Below are 26,688 nucleotides of genomic sequence, written 5' to 3'. Positions count from 1 at the left end.
AGCTTCTGTGGATTGTCTTTTTACTCAGTTTGATTGCTTATAAAAGTGGTTCAGTGTCACTCGCCAAAAATAGCTTATAAAGGCACTTATGATGAAGTATACAGGCTTCTACCCACCCCTGCTTACTGGTAGTTATTTAAAGGAGAATTCTCCCACTTTTCAATCTTGTCTGTGTTTTCTGTAGCTCAAGCCAACTTGGGGCAATTTGCTTTTGTTTGTGCTATGTTCCTCCATGGGGCGTATATTAGGCTTAAAGATTCCTCCCACTCCTATTTACTGGTAGTTAGGCTACTTAATGTTCTGTCAGTGACATCAAAAATCATAATCTGTGTATGCTACCTAATTTAGAAAGGTACATATGTACCGTACACATGTCCTTTTCCATTTCTTGGTTTCGGTACGCAGTTACGTGGTTAACCACAGTGTGGCATCATATTTATACAGTGCACACTCAAAAGCCCTGCACACAGCAACATCAGTGCTTGAATTCAACAAACAAAGCCAACTAGAGCCTGACCTACTGGTGGACAACGTCAAAATAAAGTTAATAATCATCTTTATGGAAATGTTTTCCGCTGCCTTGTAATCGCTTTACCGGCTTGACTCTCTTAACACACGCATCTATGAGTCACATGACAAGGAAGGAAGAACCCACCAGCATCAGGTTCTGATTCAAAAGCCTGCCTGAAAGGGAATGTGAGCTCACACATCTGAGCACATTAGAGTTGCATTTGTCTAAGGGAAGACAGGTTTTTGTCATAAGGTTTTGCATATAGCAGTTTTTCGGCAAAGGATCTGGCAAATTACTTTTGGATAACATCATTTCTGACCACATAAATACAGGTGAGTGTCCACTTTTTTATGTATAATTTTATTTTTCCAATAAACTCAATGCCACAGTAACCTAGCCTAGTTTATACACACACACACGCACGCACACACACACACACACACACACACACACACACACACACACACTCATAATCACAAACTGCACAGGGCAGATTACTGACATTTAATAATTGTATAGGCCTACTTTAAAAAGATCTTTTCAAAATAGCAGAAATACAAAAACAAGCTTACAACATGTCACAAAGTGACGCCTTGAATGCTTGTAGATCTGCTATTTCTGCTATTTTTCAAATTTTTCAACGTGGAAATGATTATGACGATTATGCAAAAATAATTGCGATGATCTCAAATAATTGCGATTAGACAATTATGTAATAATCATGACAGCCCTACACACACACACACACACACACACACACACACACACACGTGTGTGTGTGTGTGTGTGTGTGTGTGTGTGTGTGTATGTGTGTGTTACCGGCATTTAACACATTTTAAATATTGAGTAAATTGGCTAAATGCAGTTCAATGTTCTGTGTTTCTCCTCTTGTCATTGCTCCTCTTTTTTACTTCTTGTGTACTTTGGCTTGCGTCATTTCATTCGTATTTTAGCATTTAATTTTATTGTGTAAACTATTGTGCTGCCATTTTGCCAGTTGGAGTGATTCTTTTTTTTTATGTTCGAAATGTGCAAAAAAGACACTATAGTTTGTCTATTTCCTGAAATGTGAAATCAAATGGAAATATAACACAGGATGTCAATGGCTGTTGTTGTGGTTAGTCGTCTTCCTTTACCCTTTTTTCTGTTGTCTCGCTACAAGTAAAAAAGTACACCACGCCTTGCTGTGGGCTGTTACATTAACGATATAGCCATGCTATCGAAGTACTCTATTCTTCTGATAACTGAATTGTGAATATGACCATTAAGTAGAGCCATGATCTAACCCAGCAGAGCTACAGAAACAGAAAGAAGATAAAGAACATGGGAAACTTTCTCATCAAATGCAGAGCTAATACTCCAACCCAGGAGAATCCACCAGAACCCATCATACCAGGTATGGTCCATCCCCAAAATTATGCACAATGCCAAAGGATATCATCAGCATTAAGCCCAATTCAATAGAAGCATTGTGAGCTTGTAGGAGCACTATTTTCAGTGTGCATAAATTAGGCTTTAGATTTAATTAATTACAAAAAATGATTATTTAAACTTATTGTGGTTTCTGCAAATTTTAAATTAACCCAATATATTATCTTCCTCTTGCCTTTGCAGACGGCCAGATAAGCATGTTTGTATCCCTGCATGACTACCCTGCTTATGGTCTTGAAGAATTCACCATGCGTCTCGGGGAAAGGCTCACCACAGTATCCGAGTATGCAACTTATGTGACTGACAAATTCAAGTAAATAACTTCGCTCTCTTAACAAGTAGATTTGACTGACTGTTCATTTTATTGACAGTGATGGAGATTTCATGCTGGTGAAATCTACAACCACGGGCAAAGAGAGCTACATTCCTACTGACTACACGGCCAGAGTGACAAACAAGTAAGTCACATCGCATCCAGATGATCAACTAGAAATAAAATCTCTATAATGTGTGATTTTTCGGGGCACACAGGCCAATTACAATAACGACTGAAACTAGAAATGGGGGTGGCCCTGAGAGTTTGGAGGAGTTTATGTAGAGTAGACAGTAGGCGAGCGTTACAGACAGAGGGGTGGAAGAGGACCTTTATTATCTTGGGTTAACTTACATCATCTTTTAGTTTCTGTTGTTGTCAATACTCCTCCAGTCATAGATTCTCTCTGATTTAGTTCCAGTAGAGTTTCCTAACTTCAATCACAACAACATAATAATACATTATTCAAGGAATATTTTTGTTTGTATGACATACGTCTTCCATGTGTCCTAAATGTCTAAAATCTTCTGTTCATGTTCAGGTGGCTGTTCACAGGTATCAGCAGGAACAAAGCAGAACAGCTGCTTATGCTACCAGATAACAATACAGGGGCTTTCGTTGTCAGAGATTCACAGTCCAAGAGAGGTCAGTATCTCGCTTTGGATTAGAGTTTCATTCTACCAAAATGTTTAACTTAAATTTCATTTCATAAAGCTTCTGTTCATTATATGGTATGTGATGCACTTGTTTTGCTCCTAGACGATTACTCACTTTCTGTCCTGAAGAGAGCTGACGCGTCGTATCTGGACTCAGTGAAGCACTACCGCATCCGTCGACTCCAAAATGGCTGGTTATATATATCCCCCAGCCTCACCTTCCCCTCTCTGCATCACCTAGTGCAACACTATTCTGGTGGGTAGTGAAGATAATTGTTGTTGATGATGATGATGATGATGATGATGATGATGATGATGCTGATGATTTATACCTAAAAAAGGATATTCCAGAATAAATATGTGATTTGATTTGAAAAGACATTGAGATGTTGTATCCATTAACAGAAATTGGAGATGGCCTGTGTTGTATGCTGAAGGAGCCTTGCTTCATCCAGGGTTCAAACAACACTACAGAGAACGCCATGCAATTGCCCTTGACTATCAGGAGGCCTACCTTTAAGTGGAAGGACACAAGCAGGTGCTTACCATTCAGTCTTTTTACAGACAGATTATATTACTGACTGCCAAAAGATGTCGCTGTAGTACTACTTACAGTATTATGATAAGTTAATGTGGATCTTGGGCAGGGTAGAGCCTGTATGTAGGCCTTAAATGAGACACTTCTTGATTACTTACCATTTGATGGGTCTTAATCATTTCTTGTGCCTCTCTCACCCTAGGTCGATGATCTTTAGGAGGAAAACAGAGGTGGAGGAGAACTCTTTAGTGAGTGAGGGATTGAGGGAAGCCATTACTTCATATCTCTACATGACAGGAGAAAACAATGGACAATACGGCTCTCAACGTTGGGACACTTGAGAAAAGACACTGGGTGACAGATGATGGATAATGTGTAATGGCATGCCTGGTCAGCTACTGGTCAATAAAGACTGGAAGAGACGGCAAAAAGGAAGAGGTCATGTTCTGAACGTCTCTGAATGGCAACATGGAACTTCTGGAGTTGTACTGTTCCAAATGCATGTGACTCCACCCTGGCTTTATGGCACGGGCGGTTTTAGATACATTTTAGTGCTAGTCATAATTTGTGCTAATGGAATAACTTCCCCACATTTGTTTTCACTTCTGTTGATCTCTTCTGAACAGGATAGGCAACTGTAATGCAAAGGGTTTTTGGAATTATATGTATTATACTTTACGGGCTTCCGCACAAGTGTGATTGGTATCCAATAAATAAGGCTGTGTGCATCAAAAAAGAAGACAAAGCCTCTCCCTGACCTTTTTTGCTGTAAATACCATTTATTTTTTATTCTGTTTTGTTACTGTCTTAATGATCTTTTGTTTGTTTGCATAGTAGCCTACTGTGTTTTGTCTATCATTTAATGTCCCCAATGCAAACAAGCCTAACAGCTTTCTTGTAGTCTTTATCCTTTTAGTTGACGTTGTTTCATTGAACTGTACTGTCATGTACTTTTTCCTATGCAAACTTCTAATAAATATAAATAATGTAATTATTCAATCAATCAATTGTCAATTGTACATCATGTAATTGCTGTGCAGTGAGTTCACTATAAGATAAGATGCCAAGTGTAAACAAAACGTTTACACGTTGGTAAGTAGAGGGGTTGTGTGTTTAGTTACCTTGCCTTTATGGTGTAGAGTAGACTGTAGACTAGAGAATAGATAGATGTACAATACTATGTGATGATGTTGCAATGGGCCTGGTGTACAAGATACACTACACCTCCAAGATTCCCATGTACCTGACAAACTACTTCTTAAAGGTCAAGGATGTTCACGATCACAACACCAGAGGCAGCTCCACTAATCATCATCAAGTAGATTTAACACTAAACAAGGCTCTAACTCGTTCTCCTGCTACACCATCAACATGTGGAACGCCCTTCCTTCCACAAGCCCTAAAGGAGAGCAAATCCCTAGCCTCCCTCAAAATTGGTATGAAAAGTCACCTTCAGACAGCTGCTACCCGTGACTTGTAAATAGACTAAGCCCCCATGCTCCCCCCCCCCTTTTTTTCTCTTTTTCTGCCTTTGTATTTGATGTTATGCTTTTGAAACTGATATTATCCTACTATGTTCTATCCGTCTGTCTTTCAATGTTATATATGAGATACTTAAAGTGTGGTTCCTGTGGAAATAAGCCTCGGCTTTCTAGGATCTCCTTTTAGTTGACCTTGTACCAGTGATTTGTACTGTCATGAAACTGTACTTTTTTCTATTGCAAACTTTAATAAATTCTTCAATCAATCAATCAATGTACTCAAAATATTCACTCACTGTCCAATTCGACCAGTAGGTGGCGCTTGTCCCCAAGTTCGCATAGCCAGACCTCCTTCTCTTGGTAATGAATCAGCCCCTAAACAATGCACCATCAATGAATAAGATGTAGTCAATACAACATTTGAGAAGTAGAAAAACTAAACATAATAAAGACCCAGGCCTTGTTATTGATATAATATTGAATCAAATGAATCATCTCCCTTCCCCTACCTCATCTCGTCAGGAGGAGGTCTGCTCTCTCCTGGCTAGCGCGAGATTATCAGAGCTCTCGACTACTTCCTGCCCCGAGTTAGTTCAGTTCAACAGGAAGAAGAAAGAAATAATGGCGACGCATCTGGGGTCCGAGTCCCCCTGGACTGGACGAAAACCGAGAGCCTGCGACCGCAGCATTGTCACCAGGATCGCCAGCAGTCAGATCAGCGGCCAGGGCTTCAGTCGAGGGACACAGGTGAGACCCCGCGATGCGACGCTAAACGGTGGAGCGGAGAGAACGAAAGCTCCATCTTCTCTCAACAGCAGCCCTGCCTGGACGAAGGCTTTGGAAGCCTGCCTAGAAACCACCAAACACCGTCGCTGCTGCTGTGTTCCGCTCTGTTCCCATTCGGTCCTGTAATAATAAAGGCTTCATTTTTAGGCCAATGGTTCTCTAAACGTGTACATATCAAGGTCTCTCCTTAACTCTGGCAGTGTGCAAATGGAACCAAATGGACCAGCTAGGGTTCATTTGGTTCCATTTGTACACGGCCAGAGTTACAGACTTAATACGCGTCCATTTAGATCCTCCCCACCAAAGGAAGGAACCCAGAGAGAGTCCCTGGGATCCACTTTGTTTGAGAACCTCTGTCTTTAGGCTACTCTTCGTCCACGGGAACCTTTTCGTGCGATGAAAAAGTGACATTTTCAACATTTCCCAGTTAAAATTACGTCATTTGTTTCGAGTGAGAGGCTCGTACGACGCAGTATATAAACGAAAGCCCGAGTGTGACGATGGAAGTCGCCCTCTCGTTATATTAGCAGAGGACTTTATAACAGCAATACAGGACACCTAAAATCATTGTCAAATTGTCCATGCATTAGCAGGTTGACGGTGGCTAATAAATAAAACGTTTATATCAATGGTAGTTTGGTCAGCTGTGCTCTTAATAAAGTGCTTCCTTTGTTGTTAGTTAGCTCTTCGTTAGCTTAGCATCGCAAGCTAAGTTGACTGTGAAGCAGCGCGTTACTATAATAAACGTCAGCTTAATTTGAGTGCTGCTTTGGGGTACATCTGTCATAATTAATCTCCTTTTGGATGTTAACTGCAGGAAGACACGTGCAATTATCTTAATAAATGCGTTTGTGACCTATTTGAAATGTTTGCGTATTTGACAACCAAGACATAATGCTATATAGCCCATGTAGCTAGCTAATGTTTTATTTATGTTTGGAACGACTCTTTCGTTCGATAGAAATGCTTTTGGGACTTGGGTTAAACCGCAAATAGCGTCGACACGCTTTCTGTTGTAAATACGTATTTTTTCGTCGATTGACAGTTGTCGAAGGGGACGTGTGACGTGAACAACTCGGGTGATTACGTAACCACACGCAAATCACAATAACTGTTTGCTATCAGTGGATAGATCATCTTCCCCGCAAACAGCTGAGCTGTGCTGCATAAATTAGCGTTGACATGTTGATGTAAAGTTGTTTCTACATTTTAAGTATTCGGTCATTCAGATGTGTTGTGTAGCTTTCCTCCCTGCTCTTCATGGTCAGATATTTTTGCCCCAGGCAAGGCAACATTCCTGGACCCAAGACGCTCACGTTTTTTGTAGCTGCAAATTGCAACACTAGATTTTATTTTAATCGGATGAATCTAGGGTTGCAATACCTCCCATAGGCAGCCAATGCATCAAAAGCGTTTTTTTGCTATCTGATTGTAATAAACAACTTCAAATTCACCTATATTGGGGTTGGGGCTCTATGGAAAGCTCGGAGTATCCTCTTTCTATCTGCAAAGTGTTTGTTTCATAAAAAGCCACCGTAGACATGTTAGGAACTACTTTCTATCAAGAAATTGGCTTCAGATGATAATTTTTTCTAAGTGCTGGAGTTTAGAAGCGCTTGTGGGAAGTCACTCAGCGGTCCTATGTACCAGCTGGTTCTAAATGTCACATACTGCAGGAGGCAGTGGGACGCTGCGTAATAGAAGACGAGCGCTTCCTAAGTTCAACAGTTAGAAAATAAACCATGTCTGCTTGGATTTCTTGACAGAAAGTAGCTCATAACATGTCTACGGTGGAGTTTTATGAAAGAAACTCTTTGCAGATAGAAAGAGGATACTCCGAGCTTTCCATAGAGCCCCAATATAGGTGAATTTGAAGTTGTTTATTACAATCGGATGGCAAAAAACTGTTTTGATGCATTGGCTAATTTGGCTGCCTATGGGAGGTATTGCAACCCTAGATTCATCCGATTAAAATAAAATCTAGTGTTGCAATTTGCGGCTAGTTTTTTTGTATGGCGTCAATATTTGTCACATTGTACAATTATTATCGTCAAAAGACATTATTATGGATCATTATTATCCATATTAATGGCTTTTGACTTTAATTTTACAGCTACTTTAACAATTATGTTGTCACTGTTAAGAAGCTTCTACAGTTGTTTACTTTTTAATGCAGTGCATTAGAATAATGGGTCTAAAAGACTTGATCTTGGCTGTCTGTGCTTTATATTTGCTGTCTGCAGTGCTGGTATGACTAAATTTACTCCAGGCATTTGACTAGGAAAAAAAGTGCTTAAATTTACATTAAATACAAAACACAAGTCTTAACTATGCAATGATGTTCAGACCAGACCCATAGAGAGTTCTGACACTTACGTCGACTCCCATTGTAAGCGTGGAAAGCGGACGTGATGTCACCATTTAGTGTACTGGAGTCTGTGTTAGTGTACTGGTGATATTCCTGCTGGTCTTCAGCCTCGTCCGACCTCCATTGTAACAGAGGCAATAAATAAAGTCAATTTTCTTACATTATACATTAACTATAGCCGATTACGTGAATTAATAATGTTACATAACTTGGAGAGGCCCGTGAATGTGTTAAAAGGGAGGAAAAGACGTGATTTAGTCTACTTACCAGCAAGTGAAACTGAAAATGCCTCGGTTACAATGGAGGTGGACGGGGCTGAAGAGCAGCAGACATTTGTTAGGAATGTCACCAGGCTCCAGCGACGCCACTTCCGGTCTGCGGCGAGATCAAAGCGTGACGCTACTCTCCTATTGTAATGCTCTGGTTCAGACATTTCCCTCTGTCTGTGTATTGTAGCTTCCAGAGAGCCTGCTCCAGGAGCGAGACAAGCGGGCCAAGTGGCATGGCATCCCTACTCTGCTGCAGAAGCTCTATGAGAGCAGCGATCCCAATAGTGACCTCTCACAGACTCATAGTTTACTTAAGGTAAGTTGACCACGCAGTACCACCAAAACTACATTTACACTACATGGTACTGATGCAATAATAAATGCTAGTAGTGACTTCACTGTCTGACCATTCGGTTAATACGCACATTTGTCAAATGTGCGTATTAAAAGCCCTTTTCATATGGCAACGGTGAATAAGGGCTATGCAAATTTTGACCTGACTTGAACTGTTACTTTTCATCAGGTATTATCATCCCAACTCTCCATGGAGGCCATGTCTTTTGTTACCGAGGACAGGAAGACGGCTCAGGAATCTACCTTCCCCCACACGTACACCTTTGTCCTCTTTGGTGGAGTAGATGTAAGTTCTACTGTACTGTATGCTAAAAGGCCTTTTCTTACTCCAGATGAGTCCACTCTTTTGTGTTGTGGAGTTTATAATATACAAAAAAAGAGATATGAGTATTTGTTCACTTTACATATATTTTCCCCTCATTTGAAGCTGCTTGTGGAGATCTTGATGAGGCCCACTCTCACTATGCAGAAGAAGAAACCCAAAAGTAAGTAATTTTCATAATAATATGATCGCATTTTCCTGGTCCTGGATAGTGTTGTTTTACTATGGGGATGTGATTTTGCTAAACAGACTCTGGGAGGCGCAAGAGAGTAGTAGTCTTATGTCATGTCCAATGAGAGACAGCTGTTTTGGTGTTAGGCCGTGGGGTCTGTGGACCGGGGGAGAGCAGCAAGGCGTGAGACGACGAGCGTCAGAGTACACCAAACAGAACACGTAGCCAACAGATGTATTTCAGTCTGGGAGCATTTCAAAAGGAAAGGAGTATAGACTACAGTATTTTTCTCAAATACAGCAGTGGCATGAGGCAGCAACAATGCTCAATCGCGACGCGCTTGCAGAACTGCCATTTTCATCTCGGAAGAGTTTTCTCTGCAGCGAGTCAAGACTCCTATTTACACAACAGAAATCGTCGTCATGTTGATGGTTCTCAATAAAAATGCTCAGCCTAGAGCTCGTTTGTTAGACAGGCAAGTATATAGGCATCGCCACCGACCACTTGTTGAAATGCGCAGATTACGATGCTTGTTGATGATTAAGCCTATAACAATTTATTTTTTATTGTTAAATGCGGCTTTTTTGTTGGTCTCTTAACACATGGGCTGCTAAGGTTTATAACATTAAAGGCCCATTCCCACTGGGCCAGATAACAGATATCTGGAGATATTTCTCCAGATATTTTTCCATGCAAAGTGGATGGTAGATACAGATAAAACAAATATTTGCCACAGATAAAAGTATCTGTGGCAAATATCTGTGGTAGACTTTTTTTTATCTGTATCTACCATCCACTTTGCATGGAAAAATATCTGGAGAAATATCTCCAGATATCTTTTATCTGGCCCAGTGGGAATGGGCCTTTATAGCTGTTGCTGCTGCCACCATTGACTTACGCTTTGTTTTGACGTGCCTCGCAAGCTTCGTGCGTGTGCACGTGCGTGTCCAGAGAAGATTGAGGAGGATAATCCATTTGTTTACAAACGCTCGCGAAACTAAAATCCAAAAATCGCGGTAAAGTGTCGCCGTGAAAACAATCAGCTCTCTGCTTCCATGGGGCTGTTTTCATGTCATTCTGAGATAAAGCCGTTCTTATGTTTCAAAGTAGAATGTAAAGCATGATAAGTCCTTCCGTGATGTCTTCCCCAGAGGGGCTGCCTTCACTGACTGGGTGACGTAATGGACTCAGGTCATGCAAAGGGCAGCTGCAGTCTCAAAAAGTTAACTGTTTGTTGCCTCGTCTGTGGACGATATAACTTCCTGTGGCAGGGGGACACCTAGTGGCCATAACTCGTCCCTGAACGAGTTTGGCTCCCCAGGTGTTAAAGGAGGCTAACTAAATGTCTACCATTCGTCTACCAACGTTAATTCTGTGTACTTGCATACAATTTTGGGTTGAAAAAATTCTCAAAAACAGCTGCAATACCGCTGGGTGACCAAGTGGCGCTGTTGAGCAGCCTTGAAATTAACACTTCCGCTGCTAAACACGCCCAGGAACGCCGAACGTGCAGCCGCGTCACGGCCCCATTATCACGTCCAGGGACGAGTTACTTGGTTACCAGGTAAACGGGTGCTGCTGCGGCCGCTGGTGAGCAAAAACGCTACATATCCCATGATGCAACTCTGCCACCAGCATCAGGAAGCGTCTAAATCTCCGTAGGCTCCTATTCATTGCTGATGCAAAGAAATGGCTTTATCTCGGAATCTACTTCCAAAAACTCAGAGAACCGTTTTCTTTTTTTCACCGCGACACTGGTTCGCGACGATCGGCCGTGGAGAAGTATATTCTGACAACCTCCATACTGGGTCACTATTTCCCAAATGTTTAAACCAGACAGAGGTATACCCCTTGATAGCCTTGTGGGTGTCTCAGTCATGTGCCGCTGACAGCCTTTTACCCTAGAACACTAACCTGGGTGGGTGGGTCCTGGGGTACCTTCAGGATGCCTCAGTGACATTTTCTTCAGGCAAGTGTTAGGGTAAATTTCACCCAGCGTTGGTGATGGAGGCAAGAAGTGTTAGGGTAAATTTCACCCAGCGTTGGTGATGGAGGGTAAAACAAAATCCCCTTCTCCCACAGTAAAGTGACTTAACTGTCCCATTCTCACGTCTCAGAAATGGGTGGACCAAAGGAGAAATTCCCAGCTTTATTTTTAGGAATATTTTTACCCAATGTTTTCACACTTTCTTTTTTCCCCAATGATTGGGCAACCCCATGATATATTTTTGTTTTTTTGTGAAATTCCATGTTGAAATATTAACACATCTGGTGCCAACCCCGAGTTTCCCGAGTTTGAAAAGGTACTACCGCTGTGCCAACCCCGAGTTTCCCGAGTTTGGACCGTTTTTGAAAAAAAGAAAAAAAAATGTTTTTCAAAAAAAAAAATTGGACCTCCAGAAATGTATTAGGCATGATCGGGATCGCGAAATTGCATGTTTAACCCCCATACCAACCCATTCTTTCAAACATGGCAGCCATGTTTGTTTACATCTGAAGAAAACATAATGGCTGATAAATCATGAATGCCTGAACGGATTTCCAAGCGGATTTTTTTGTTTGAAAGCTGTGAACAGTGTGCACACACGTGGCGCATCATCTAGGCATGGGCGTGCACTTTTTACACAATTGTGCAATTACATGGAAGTCTATGGTAACCATGGCAACGTGGGACATTGAAGAGAAAAAATCATAGCAACATAAGTGTTAAAGAGTACCTCAACTTGTCATGTATTGTTGTAGTTATATATTTTTGAAAAATATTTTTTATGGAATACTGTATTATATTGGGTAAAATATACCTGGCGTTAGTGATGTTGTGACAAAATTAAGCGTTATTGTTTTAGGGTTAACACAATTTGAATGGCTGAGGGCCTGTGAAGGGCAGAAAGGTCTTCCACCCTCAGAGAAGCGTACTTTGAACCTCATCAAAAACAAATCATTAGCTAGATGGTCTGCTATAGCAGTGAGAGCTGCAACAAGTCATGTTAGTAGCCATATCAATAGTTAGCAAATTTGGAAACCAGAACACTAAACAATTATACAATATTTTATACTATTATCTAATGTATTATTTATAGTTATGCAAGAACTAATTCAGATCAAAATGTGGTCTGAACCGTGGGCATGTATTGAACTGCTCAGTACAAATGCTTTTATTGTTAGACCCCAAATAATGAACTTTGTTTCCTATTTCTTTTACCCTACTAGTGAATGATGAATTGGTCAAAGACTGCCTTACTGTTCTCTACAACTGCTGTTTATGTGTAAGTATATATATATTACACCTTTGCACATATAAAATAAATCTTTTCACATGACGTGTGTTTCTTCTATTTTAATCATAATCTAGGAGTCTCTTAGGTTGAAGGTTTTTCTTTGCTTTGTTGAACACAATATCCTTTTACAAAGAGAAGAACTATATATCTTCCTGATATTTTTGGAGCTGTGTGGAACACAAGCTCCCTATAAGTGGCCGTGTGTGTGGGTCTCCGTCCGTCCGTGTATGTTGCCTAAACTTCGGCACGCTACTAGTCCCGCACCATTTACGCCACCCCTGCGATATATACATCAAAACGTGCGGCTCGGCCGGGAATGGTGTGCTAGTAACTTTCTTTCCGATCCGCCTTACAATGGCGACATAATCGGCAAAAAACGACGCTGAATTGTTCCCATTGACTTATAATGGGACAATGCAAGACATCACATTCAAGTATTTTTCTCTCGCAAAGCATAGGAGCTACAGTTTCAAACCTCGGAGAGGAGATTCATAATGATTTTAAGAATGAATCGAAAAATAATTACATCACTCGGCCTCATGGTGGCGCTATAACGGCCCACTTTGCGTTTTGCCCCGTAACTCTTGAACCGTAGATCGGAAAATTAAAATTATTTTTTCCCTGGATTCCTTGGGTCAAGACGCATCTCCCCATATAGGCCACGCCCATTTGCGCCAGGATAGATTTTCCGCCATCTTGAATTTTCTCCAAAACACTTTTTGCTCCTTTTCCTACATATTTTCTTCAAATGTCACAAAAATCGGTACACATGATCCTGGGTGACCAGAGAGGTGCTGTTGAGTCTAGCCTGCCCTGAGCATCAACTGCAATACACACACACACACACACACACACACACACACACACACACACACACACACACACACACACACACACACAGCTCCACTTCGAACAGAGGTTCGATTTTTTTAATTAACGTGCACATTTACTTTTCCATTTCAGACGGAAGGTGTCACAAAGAGCCTGGCTGCAAGAGATGACTTTGTTCTCTTTCTCTTCACCCTGATGACAAACAAGAAGACCTTCCTACAGACTGCTACCCTAATTGAAGACATTCTGGGAGTTAAAAAGGTCAGTCAAAGCTTGATTATATCTAATGCATTAACTGACTAACTGACTAAATTAATCATGGCATATTGAATTTGAAGCATAGGGCAGCAGCAGTTTCTCTTCAATATGGAATTGCCTGCTACAATGTAGCCATAGATCAAAAGACCCACTTTCCTATTCAGAGGGTTGGAGAGACGCATGCCACAATCATTGAATAGAGGCATCTTGCTCGGTGCATGTGTATTGTGTAGTGCTCTGGACATGATATCCAAAGTGCGCAATAGCTCCAAGAACGCTTTCTGTGGACAGGATATCATCTCACACTAGTGGATTTGCACAAAACGTGGTTGAACTGATATACTTTTCACACAAATTGCCCCTAAAAAATGTGACATTGACATTCTCAATACCAAACCAATCACTGTAGTTATGCCAGGTATTTGTCATATGGGTGTGTTCTCTCACAAAAATGCACACATTCTGGTCACATTCATCATGAAGAATTATATTGGCCAAAATGGAATGTGGTGCCAGAAGCTTATTGTCAAACTAACACCATGGTGGAGATCTGTTTTTATTTTGTTTGTTTGGACCTTTCACTAAATCCCACCCCAAAAGCGATTGTTCAATGCTTGCTTAGCAACCGTTGCTAAGTTGGCATATGGTTTGGCAAGCGTCAGTCACCTGTTATATATAGCCTATCAATGTTATTTTCGCCCGATTCCACGTGACATATGGTTCGAAGTTGCATTTTCACTCTTCACAAGCTGAAATGTGCACTTAAACAGCACGGCTGCATGGCTGTATTGTTGGAACACCATTGGGAAAGTTACACGACTCAACCGCCCAGGTGATGCCAATGATGGTAATCACCGTAATCGTAACAAAGGTGCAAGTCATATTAAACAAACAAATGTATAAACCCGCAGTGATGCTGATGTGTTTATGCCGATGGTTACTTTGGCATGGTGTATCGTGAATCATTAGTAGATTTATACCGTAAGCATGTTTAGGAACACGTGTGTGTTTGGGCTGTTAATATTTTGATAGCAGATGTGTGTCAACTTCTAAAGCCCAAGTTCTGCGTTCAACACAACAGAAATTCAGAATCACAGCACTGCCTGTTTCGGATTCTGCACGTTGTATTAATTCATTTGTCTTCTATTTATGAACCGCTACTATACTACAGTATATGTAGGCTTACTGTGCGGTCAATTAAAATCCCTGTCCGGACAAGTGTTAAAGTTGATTGAGTTGGATACTGTTTCTCCCTCTAACATTTCCCTGTGTTTTTAGTTTATTGAAATAACGTCATGCACATTTTCCAATGCATAGCATAGCCTATTGTAGGCCTATGACTGTGTGAGAAGCACAGCTTACCAGACCTTGGTCTGGTGGAGTGGGTGGGGCTTAGCCAAGGGTCCATTGTACACCACAAGTGCAGGGATAAGAATATTTCTTTGCTGCCTTGTTCATAACAAATGGGCATGTCAAGCAGACGAATATCCAAATACACAAATTCCACCGTCTTTGCAGCCCTACTTATTTGTTCCATTGATAATATATACTGTAATGCTAGATCTTCTTTAATCGATCTATCATCTACGGTACGCTATTATTGTTTCCGTGGTCGATGCCTTGTAAGGGAGCGTTCTTTTGGTGGAGACGAAGAAGGCGTGCCAAAGCGAGCAAGTCGCTGTGTCAAGCGTTGAGAAGGCCGCTTGAGCGGACTCGGCACTTCCCAAGTTATGTCCCAATAGGGACATAATCGTAAATCTTCGCGGCGCGCTACCTACCTCCGGTTTAGCCAATCACAAGCTGGGGCCGACAAGGCATTGTGTACGAAAACAATCGTCGCATACTGTACATGCATAATACTGTCATGCTAGAACTTCTTTAATCGGTGACGGTCTACCGAAACATGCAAACCACATCATAAATTGAGTTGGTTTGCTTATCTCAATTTTCATTGTGGTTTGAGAACGTTGGTGATGTCAATTATCCATGCATTAACTAATGCATTAACTGTGTGGTCCTGTCTTCAGGAGATGATCCAGCTAGAGGGCATCCCCAACCTCTCTGGCCTGGTACAGAGCTTCGACCAGCAGCAGCTGGCAAACTTCTGTCGCATCCTGTCCGTCACTATCTCGGAGCCTGACATAGGAAACGATGACAAACACACCCTGTTGGCTAAGAACGCCCAGCAGAAACGCAACAATAGCCCTTCACGGGCAGAAGTCAACCAGGGTAGGTTGTGCTCTGGCTACACTCTCACTTTACAGTGTTTACGTTTTTTAAGAATTCAGAATGTGATTCTTTGTATAGACATGTATAATAGAAAACATCCGCAATGATGAATCGATGATCTCTTGGTTGTTTCCATCAGTAACCCTGTTGAACATCCCGGGATTCATTGAACGGCTGTGTAAACTGGCCACCAGGAAGGTGTCTGAGGCTACCGGGGCATCAAACTTTCTACAGGAGCTGGAGGACTGGTACACATGGCTGGATAATGCTCTTGTCTTGGATGCACTCATGCAGATGGCCACGGAGGAAGCCGAACAAAGTAGCACAGGTGAACCAGCTTATGCCTACCTCTGCTGTTAATTGATATTTTCAGTTTTTTTGTTTTAACCAAGGCTTCACTGTTGAATCTTCAACTATTGATGGTTACTATGTTTGTGAATGAAGCCTCACAATGGTTTAGTGGCAAAGTCACGCTAGACTGGCTGGCTGGTGTGATGAGTCTCTTTTGGCCAAATGGAAAGGGCGAGCCAGGATTATTATTATAAAAGATTTAATCGGCAGTTGCCTTGGAAACCTGCTTTTTTACCTTGTTAGGGAGCTCCAGGGAAAAAGTAATGAGTAAATGTAATCCGAGTATGACCTGTTTATTTTCGCAATAGTATTTTCTTTCACTCAGAACAGAAAAATTACAATTGCGGGCATCAGTGCTTTTGTAACGGCCAGTAGAGAAGGCTGCATTTTAAACATGAACGTGATTTAAAAGTTAGATTAGGAGATAAATGCACTTTAGTGCAGCAGCATAACACAGCTCTCTACAAGGGAACTGATTTCCCGGTCACGTGATACCCCGTTGCATTTCGGGAATTGGAGTGTTTCTCGTCACAGGCGGGTGCCTCATACAGTAAACTTCAGTTTACTGTAAGACCCCCCGCGGCGCATTGGCACGTTGTGGCATAATGACAACGAAAGTGCTTCACAAGACTAATACTGGTGTAACAAAGAGATTTGCCAATATTATTATTATTATTTTCACATGCATAGATTTTCAACTTTTCCTGTGTGATTAATTCCCACCCAGCTTGGTGGAGGTATGCCCTCAGCAAGGCACTCTGTTCTAGTTTTAATTATTTTGTATTCACAACCACTGATGAACTAGGTTTCCAGAGAGCAGGAAGTGGATATACAGTATGTCCCCTTTTGAAAAGGGTAGACTAGATTGTACTGCACTGGCAACATTCTCAATAAGCAATCACTGTAGTAGTGCCAGGTGGTATTTGTCACAATTATACCAAACGCTTAATTAATAGGCCCTTGAAAATAGTGAACCTACCCTTTAACTGTTTCTTCTCAGTTATATGCCTAATATAGAATACGATCCTAGCAATTGTCTGTTTTGTCTCATCCCTGCAGAGTCATCTGATGAGAGCTCGCTGGCCACCAGTCCTCTCAGACACCGCCTCCCCCAGTCGATGAAGATTGTCCATGAGATCATGTACAAGGTGGAGGTGCTCTACGTGCTCTGTGTCCTTCTGATGGGCCGGCAGAGGAACCAGGTAATAGGTTGGAGATATGTTCAATTCTGAGGTGTGGGCAGTTAGTAGAATAAAGCTCTTTTTATTCACTGAGCCTTTTCCTGTTTCTTTCCACAGGTCCATAAGATGCTGGCTGAGTTCCGTCTCATCCCAGGGCTCAATAACTTGTTTGACAAGCTGATCTGGAGGAAGTATACCGCCTCCAATCATGTGGTGCACGGCCAGAACGAGAATTGCGACTGCAGTCCTGTACAGACTTCTTTCTTATAATAACATTCTCCATTAAAACGGCTTTTGAGCTTTGAATATAATGTTCCCCCTCATCTAGCGTCTAATCCTTACTCTGTACAACTTACAGGAAATCTCCTTCAAGATCCAGTTTCTACGGCTACTGCAGAGTTTCAGCGATCACCATGAGTAAGTAAGCTGAAAAAGAGTCTAAGTGGTACTGACCTTTTTGTTCTAGCTTTGTCCGGGGTATTCAGACCATGCCTCCTCTTTCCAGGAACAAGTACCTGCTGTTGAATAGCCAGGAGCTAAATGAATTGAGTGCCATCTCCTTGAAGGCCAACATCCCTGAAGTGGAGGCCCTTGTCAACACGGACAGGAGCCTGGTGTGTGACGGCAAGAAGGGCCTACTCACGCGCCTTCTTACCGTCATGAAGAGAGAGCCTCCTGACTCCTCCTTCAGGTGTGCATTGTAGGCAGGGTCTAAGCTCTAGGACACGGAGGTGAATGACAATAAGCGAGGAAGTCTTTCAAATGAACCAATGCATTCTGTATCTCCAGAGCTAGCTTTGGAAAGAGATTTTCAATTTGAAGGGGCATCAGCTATTTTTAAAATTGTGTTGACACAACATCCTCTAACATGACACTGTCAAGCGCTTAGCTCTTTTATTTCTGATCCGTATTACAGGTTCTGGCAGGCAAGGGCTGTGGAGAGCTTTCTCAGAGGAGCCACTTCTTATGCAGACCAGATGTTCCTCCTGAAGAGGGGGCTGCTAGAGGTAATCATACTGCTTCCTTTAAATTATCAAACCTTTATGGCTTCTTAAAGATATAGAAAGCTTTTCTTCAAAATGGCTGATTTCTGTCTGTCTCTATTCCACTGCAGCACATCCTTTTTTGCATCATAGACAGTGGCTGTACATCTCGAGATGTCCTTCAGAGTTACTTTGACCTGCTCGGAGAGCTCATGAAGTTCAACATTGACGCCTTTAAGAGATTCAACAAATATGTCAACACTGACGAGAAGGTACAGCCCCACATCCTCTTTATCAAAGTCCGGGTCAACTGAGTCTGTGTTTTAGTGATCGTTGAGCCTTGATTTTCAACAAATCAAATATGTCCCATGATATGGTTTTATTTCCCTGTCTGCAGTTTCAGACATTTCTGACACAGATCAACAGTTCTCTGGTTGACTCCAACATGCTGGTGCGATGCATTGTCCTCTCCTTGGACCGTTTTGAGAGCCAGACAGAGGACGTCAAAGGTAAACACAGTACCTCTGGGTTTTTTCTTTTAACGATAACACACACACAGATGCCTCGTTCTCCTTTTACAGGTTAGATTATGACCAAACTACAACCTTGATTACATTTCTTTATCTTTCTGTTTGATCTGAAGTTTATTTGCTAGCAAGATGCCCACTGTCATGGTCCCAATATAGAAAATCATCAGCTATTGGACATTTTTGGTGACCACTGCTAGTGCTTTAGGTCAACACATGAGGGTGCTCCAGCACCGGTTCCCTGGTGGTATTGTCCCTGTGTTTCAGCATCTTTCTAGTTTTGTATTTATAGAGGTTAAACTGAAATAAGGGAAATTACTGTTTCACTTTCGACATTAAGATGCTAACTAGGGCTGGGCACGGTAAGAAAATAAAAATAATGTTTTTATTAGGGATGCCCCGATCACGTTTTTTTGCTCCCGATCCGATACCGATCAAATATTATTGCTTCCGATTCGATCCCGATCTTTCCCGATCCGATCTTTTGGCAAGGCATTAAGGGAAAAAAAATCTATTCATTCTATCACTTAGTGCAGCACTGAATCAACAAATTAAAAACAAAGCTTATGAGTAGTGTATAGTGATATAGGCCTACTAGTGCAGTGTTTCTCAAGCATTGTGCAGCAGACCTTTTTTTTTTTTTTTTATTATTATTTTTTTGAATTTTTTTGATTTTTTTTTTGGACCCCATCAAATCTGGTGAACATGATTTCAATCGCGATTTTGCATGTTCCACCCCCATACAACCCCATCTAACATACAGGGCAGCCATTTTTGTTTACATTACATGTAAAACATAATGGCGATTATCTCAAGAATGCCTGAACGGATTTCCAATCGGATTTTTTTGTTTGAAAGCTGTGAACAAACTGCAAAAATCCAATGCAATCCTGGATTGCATTGGATTTTTTAGAGCTCATTCTTCTCTGTTTTTTTCCCATGCATGAGGTGTGCAAGGTTTAATCATGGCTAAGTTGACGAAAATAAGGCTTCTAAAATGCTTGGTAGCCAATAGCTAACTTCAAGCTAACTTCATCCTCTTCCTGTACATGCACAAAGGAAATTGTTCAGGCAAGTCATGGCTCCAGGGCTTGGGCATGCATTACCAGCATATCTCTATTATTCTCTGGTCACTGGGCGCCCTCTAGTGGTGATAGGCTGGCACTCAATGAGTTAAAACCTGTTTAATACCTCAAAAAAAATACCATGATACCATTACAGCATCAAAAATAATCAACAAAACTATATAAAAACTGGTAAAACATTGGCCATTTTTAAAGTTGAAACAAAATAAGTTAAGAACCAATTAACCAGTCTGCTTGAAAAGTATGCATCTGTAGCAGCTAGTTGACAGTGCAGAGAGACATAATTGCCTTCCTTTGATCCATTAACAAGGGGCCATTAGTACTTATTGGCATCAGCTGCCAGCTGGAGTCTGACACAATCACCTCCCCTCTGCAGCCTTGTACTACAGCAGCAGCGTTAATCTTTCTCCATAATCCACACAAGTATGTTTATACATACCTTGTGGCAGTTTCTTTTTTATCCCTTCAAAAATATATATAGACTTGCTTAACACAGCATACGCGAGGACTAAAACCGAAAATGAAACTAGCGCTAGACGTTAGTTTCTGTCGACTGACAGATGGGATTGTCGAGTACTTTTTCCACCACGTCGCTGACTGCAATTGCAGGAGCACGTGTGCCCCGTCGGCGGTCTTATCTTACAACCTTTTCTGTCAAGTCTGGTAACTAAAACTTGTCTACTATATGTTTATATCACCACTCAATCAATGCGATTTGAGACGTGAGTTTACAGAATCACAGTACACGATCACTACCCGTCTCATCTGGTTTGTTCACAAACAGCGTGCAGTGTCTGAGAAGCCCCAGTAGCCTACGTTAATATAGTAACCCAACACTGCACAGATCTACAAGCTCAGAACGCGCCGCGGACGCGACGTGTTGTCAGCTTGTAGATCTGCTACTTTTGAAGCCAGACCCGCTGCTATACTGTACAGGGAAGTATAACTCGGGCTTATATGACTGTGGAGCAGCGAATTTTGGGAAGATGATAGGAATATTTTGGCTTATGGCCGAACCCTAATTAATAGATACAGGGGTGCGGTAATTACTGCAATACCATCGGTAATGGGAAGACGATAACTGTGATAACAAAATGTCGATACCGACCCAGGCCTAATGCAAACTGATGTTCTCATTTCAGTTGAAACCTTTTTGTCCTTGTCTATTTGTTCCAGTGGTAGAGGTCCTATCAGAGTGCTGTTTGCTGTCCTACATGGCAAGAGTGGAGAACAGACTCTCCTTCCTCTTCAGACTGGTCAACATCATCAACGTGCAGACTCTTACCCAGGTCTTTGCCCGGCGTTAACATTCACAATAATTCACAAATACTCAGGTTTACAATAAATAAATTGGAACCGTTTCCCATTATGAGAAAAACAATTCCCATTTTAATGCAATTATATTGAGATGTAAAATATTAACCTGCTCATTCTAATATATGTTTTTTTGCGTCCTTCCCATCCATTTTTCAGGAGAATGTGAGCTGTCTGAACACGAGCCTTGTAATTCTGATGCTGGCCAGGAGGAGGGCCAAGCTGCCCTTTTACCTCAACGCCCTGCGAGAGAAGGAGTATGCTGAGAAATACCCCGGCTGCCTGCTCAATAACTTCCACAACCTACTGCGCTTCTGGCAGCGACACTACCTCAACAAGGACAAAGATAGCACGTGTCTGGAGAATGTGAGTGGCCTAGAGAAAATGTGGTCGAGAAGATCATTGACAGCTTCACTGTTTTACCTGAAACGTATCATTCTACTATAATAAAGAGGAGAGTTATATAGACCACTTACTGTAGATGGAGAGCTTGCAATACAGAACTCATTGGGAAGTTTTCTATCATATTTTGCCAATAAAATGATGTTGGCAAAGTGGTTATAATGTCCCCAAACAAAAAAATCTTTCTCTTCTAGGGATGGCCAAATGGAGACATTTTCTTAACCGGTAACCGCAAGGCCTTATCGGTTAAATAACTGTTAACCGTTAAGGAAATGTGTTAAAAAAATCGCTATTTTACAGATTAAAAAAAGGAAAATACACCTGTTTTTCCCCCATACTAAAGTGCCATATTTACACATTAAAAACAATACAACTAGGAGAAACTAGAATACAAATGCTTTCTAAAAGATTTTCTTTTTTTTTTGCAAAGTAACGGTAGGATTGAAATAATCAGTCTGTAATGTGACGCGGCTGTGTGCAGCAGCAGCGATGGCTCGCACGTCACTTCAAGTAGATCGACTCTTTCCCCCCGCCTCCATCCCCGCTCCTCTGAGTTTCTTGTGTAGAGCAATAACTTCAAATCGTATGACTTTTGGAATGGTTAAAACATCGACTAAGAAACGCGTGTCCATTTCATTCATTTTCTTCTCTCTCGCCCGTGTTTTGTGTGTGCTGATGAAGCAATCAGTGCTACTCTGTGAGCTCTGTGTTATTTTTGCATAACCTACTCTGTAACCAAGATGGCTGATTGAACGTTCCACTAATTAACATTAGTGGAACTAATTAACACTAATTAAGCTCCGGGATTCAATTCGACGGGTGACGGGGGTCTTTTTTGGAAAATCCAATTTGAGTATTTGTTTCCTGATGAACAAGTCAGCATGTACGATTCCAAATCAAGCGTCGCAGTTGCATGCATGCATGGATGTTGCACAGACATTGGTGTCCGTGGTTTACACAGAAATGTGTGACCGCAGTGCGTATAGTTGCATCATTGATGACTTGATGTCGCATAGACATTGGTGTACGGATGGGGCTTTTGGTGTGACACATGGGTTGATTTCCTTTTTTATCCTTCGCCATTAACCGGTAGTGCTTACCAGTAACCAATTTCTTAGCGGTTAAATGGTAACGGTTAACTGTTGGCCATCCCTTTTATCTTCCCTTTGCAATTTTATTTTCCATATCCCCTTTACTCCAATTTAGTCATGAAATACCCAATTCTCCATGTATAGTAGCCCCTACTAGTTCCAATAAATTACAATATATGAGCATATAGTGATTATGTCAGGGATCTCTATATGTAGGCATAAAAGGGACTGACTGATGGAGAGAGATGGACATAAAAGGGACACGGGTAGACAGACAGAAACCGTCATCTCCATAATGGACACAAAAGGGACACAGACAGACTGCTATAACGGGTACTCTGAGAAAGCCCTGGCACTATGACTCAGACATATTGGTCATATCGGCGCTGTGGTACAGTAGGTGTGAGGGCCGAACTATAGAAAATAAGCTCTTTGGTTAACATGAGCCAAAGAGAGCTTCACGTTTCTGGTGCTTTTTCTTTTACTTGCATGTATTTAGTCCTTGTCCCAATGTGTGGTTAAAAATCCTCTCTACAAAAACCATCGAGAAAGGGGTAATTATTTTCTCTCTTTGCCATCATTTAGTAACCTGACTTGCGTCAGATGGTGGCAGTAGTGCGTAGGCTACCGCTCTACTTTACCATCTGAGATCTCTCGGGCAGACTCGATGTAAGGGGCGGGCCATTTTTTGAAATTCTTTAGCAGGTGATTGGATGTGGCCGTCTCTCTTGTCACAGTCTGGGAGTGCCAACTCCAACCACTCATATTGGCCTGTCTGCATCCACGTGGTCTGCAATCAGACTCTATTGGCTCAGAGCCGCTCAGAGCCCGCCCGTAGCTGCCGCTGATTGGTCCGGCCCGGGGCTTTACGAGCGTTATCACCTCCCACCGAGAGATCTCAGATGGTAAAGTAGAGCGGTAGCCTACGCACTACTGCCACCATCTGACGCAAGTCAGGTTAATTATTTAGCATTCATATCCTATGACTATATAAAATGTTATCCTCCAGAATTTGGATATCCACAGAGCGCACACCAAACAAGTGTTAATTTGTACAACATAATTCTTGTTTAGTCTTTTTATCTTTAATAACACCATTTAGTCATAGTCTTCTGAAATAGTTTAGTCTACTCTCAGTCGACTAATTATCAAAATCTTATGTCTTTTAGTCTTGGTTAACAAAATGAACACTGCACCAAACACACCATGGAGAAAATGACAAGTGTCCATTCCCTCATTATGAGACCCACGTTGGTGTCGGTTTGTAGAAGAGTGTTTGTTTTGAATTATTCAACATCCACGTTTTAGTGAGGTTCTGGTGTGTGATGTTGCACCTCATCTGAGTTGTGTGTTGAACTTCCAGGTTGGCCTACAAAAAGATACCTGTAGCACTCTAATAGTTTTAAATGTAAAGAGGGAAAACCATTCTTATCAGTCAGTTCTCATTCTGGTACTGGCTCTTCCCATGTTGGGCGTTCTCCTGTTACTATGGCATTGTGACACTCGTTACGTTACTTATAACTATGGGTTGCTTGTTGGTGAGAATTGGAGCTTGTCCTGAGGTTCCACTTTTCTTTTTTTCACTAAAAAGGGAGGGGTGCTGTACTAAAGACTTGTTAATTAGCAAAGATATTACAATGAAAACTTGAAGTAACTGCTCAATAGCTGTAGGAGCAATCTGATGTAGAAATTTCACGACCAAAAAATTCATTAAAATGTTGACTTCATCCAGTGAGAATAAAGCTTAGATTTGTTTACTGTTTTTACATACATTTCTACTTCAGGGTGCTCCTACTGTTCAATGAATATTCATTCAAGTCTTCATTGTAATACTTTTGTTGAAAAATAGCAAAATGTAAAACGAAGGCGAGACATTAGTTTGTTTTCCTATTTGATCTAGATTCATTTTGGGTTCAGCACCTGCCTTAGCAGTGTTTGTGGATGTGCGTGACCTTGTTTGTTTTGTGTTTGGGGTCTTCATTGTGTAACTCCTAACTTGTCTCCTTTCTTGTTGTTCAGAGCTCCTGCATACCCTTCAGCTACTGGAAGGAGACTGTGTCAGTTCTTCTGGGTTCAGACAGGACTTCTCTGTGTGCCATAGCGAGCTACATTGACGAGCCCTTCATGGACTTGGACAAGGACCTACTGGAAGATTGAGGTCCAGCCAGGAATCCCACGTATTGGGGAGGGGGCTGCTGGGAGTATGGACGCTTTGTTCTGGTGACAACTCCTCTGAGCCTAGATTGGATGAGGGCAACACCCCCGGCCACTCCCCTTCTATTTCCCAGCCAGCCGGGGAAGAGCTATGTGACTTCATTGTGGATCCAGAGACAAGTTGGGTTGTTCTTCTGTACGTTTGCCTAGAGGCTTTTGATCAAGACCGGAGTGGACGTAACTATATCCGGCTGTCTTTTTCCGCTCACTTTAGCTTTTGTTTTCCCTTTGCCTCGAAGGAAGAGAGGGAAGGACTGTTTGCCCGCCCCAGAAGCGCCACACGGTAGAAATACAATTAAGGAAAACGTGGGAATCAACTTGGTTCTTTTGCTTTAGGTGAAATTAAAATAGAGCCTTTTTATATGATCTATTCAAAATACTATATACAAAAGAAATCTATGATTCAACAAATTAAAAAAAAAAAAAAAAAAGATTTGAGATTTCATGTGGACTTGAGGGTTGAAAATGGGTCACCAGGTTAGACCATAACCCCAAAGCTCAAGAACAAGGGGGGGAAGGGCGGTACCACTCCACTGCCTGACCTTTGGGGGGGAGACAATGGTGATATAAGGATCCTTCATCATGGTTCTTGTGAATTGAAGGGTACTTTTCGTTTGATCTGTTCGTTTGATCTGTACATGGGTCTGTTGTCTTTGGTGACTAGAATTGACTGGTGCTTTTTTAACTCCTCTCAGCACATCTTGGGTAGCTTGTGGACATGCTGCGATGCGTCACATGTTGAAACAGGAAGATACCCTCTCACTTAACCCCATCCACTCTGTAGTGGCTTCAAACACCTCATCCAGGGAGTTTTATTTTTTGTTTATTTTCCTTTTTCTTGTTCTTTCATATTGTTGGAAAATAGCTTTTAGTGCTGGATAAACTGTAGAATAAAACATTGCACAGAATAAATTGTTTTGTTTATTGTATTTTAACTTTTTTTTTTTTTGGTTTGTTAAAATACATTGTTTTCATTTTGTATCTGACTTTGTATCCATGTTGTTAGAGATGGTTTGGTAAAAGAATAAACTATGCAGGCGCTAGCGTTATAATACCACTTTTCTTGATCACAGATTCAGCGTTTCTTTGTATGATTTGGCCTTCAGTCCCAACAGTTATGTTTTACCATTTGACTATTTTGCAATCCACTACGTAACATCAGAATGCTGACCCCAAGCCCCTAGAATTTGACAATCTGTATGTGATGGTTCTTTTGCATGATAACGCCAACCTTTTGTTTGGATTGTTGGGGAGAGATGGGCATGGCTAAGTTGCTATGGCATTTCAGGTCAGGATGTGCCCGTCATTTCTGTGGAAATGGATGCAGAGCTTGGCCAACACTTTGCATCGCCCCAATTAAATGGACAGCTGCCCCCGCCCCCACACACAAAAATGACAAATGATTGAGCTACCTCATTTTTCTGCCTGGCACCATAAGAATTTAACCACTTCTGTCCAGTAATAATGGGGGTGTAGCATTTAACTCCCAATGTCTCACATGGATCATATTGTATGTTCAGATGAATGAATGTATGAGGGCATTTTTAATCAGGTTGGCCCTGATGCCAAGAGTTACTTGTGCTATGCCATCATGTGGTGCCACCACAAGCTTTCTTTATGCTCTAAATATCTCTTTGCTTTGCTTAAAAATCCATACTAAAGCAGAAATGCTGCTTTGTTTTTTGCTATTTAACTCATTCAGCATGTTGTCTTAAAAACTCTTGATCAGTCATGGGTGTGCAC

At 41.6% G+C, this 26,688-nt stretch overlaps 2 protein-coding genes across 2 annotated transcripts; both read left to right on the top strand.

Annotated features, from left to right (window-relative positions):
• Positions 1-1,787: 1,787 nt before the first annotated feature.
• Positions 1,788-3,790, top strand: LOC308287235 (src-like-adapter 2; the record flags this gene model as incomplete). The annotated part of the gene is made up of 7 exons (XM_080728350.1): positions 1,788-1,907; positions 2,126-2,225; positions 2,314-2,400; positions 2,797-2,900; positions 3,015-3,167; positions 3,317-3,449; positions 3,652-3,790. Exons 1-7 carry the CDS (start codon positions 1,835-1,837, stop codon positions 3,788-3,790), a joined length of 789 nt encoding a protein of 262 aa, XP_080584476.1. The 5' UTR covers positions 1,788-1,834.
• A 1,757-nt stretch (positions 3,791-5,547) lies between these two features.
• trpc4apa (transient receptor potential cation channel, subfamily C, member 4 associated protein a) lies at positions 5,548-26,002 on the top strand. The gene is made up of 18 exons (XM_080727435.1): positions 5,548-5,677; positions 8,541-8,669; positions 8,877-8,993; positions 9,135-9,192; positions 12,412-12,467; positions 13,443-13,571; positions 15,596-15,797; positions 15,937-16,125; positions 17,208-17,350; positions 17,447-17,578; positions 17,688-17,746; positions 17,835-18,020; positions 18,246-18,336; positions 18,444-18,584; positions 18,710-18,821; positions 21,101-21,213; positions 21,398-21,604; positions 24,751-26,002. The coding sequence occupies exons 1-18, from the start codon at positions 5,552-5,554 to the stop codon at positions 24,886-24,888; spliced, it is 2,328 nt and encodes a 775-aa protein (XP_080583561.1). The 5' UTR covers positions 5,548-5,551; the 3' UTR covers positions 24,889-26,002.
• The last annotated feature ends 686 nt before the right edge of the window (positions 26,003-26,688 follow it).

The sequence above is a fragment of the Nannobrachium achirus genome (genome assembly GCF_963921795.1).
Source record: "Nannobrachium achirus genome assembly, chromosome: 6".
In the NCBI taxonomy this organism is placed as follows: domain Eukaryota; kingdom Metazoa; phylum Chordata; class Actinopteri; order Myctophiformes; family Myctophidae; genus Nannobrachium; species Nannobrachium achirus.
This window is presented reverse-complemented; position numbering and strand designations above follow the sequence as displayed.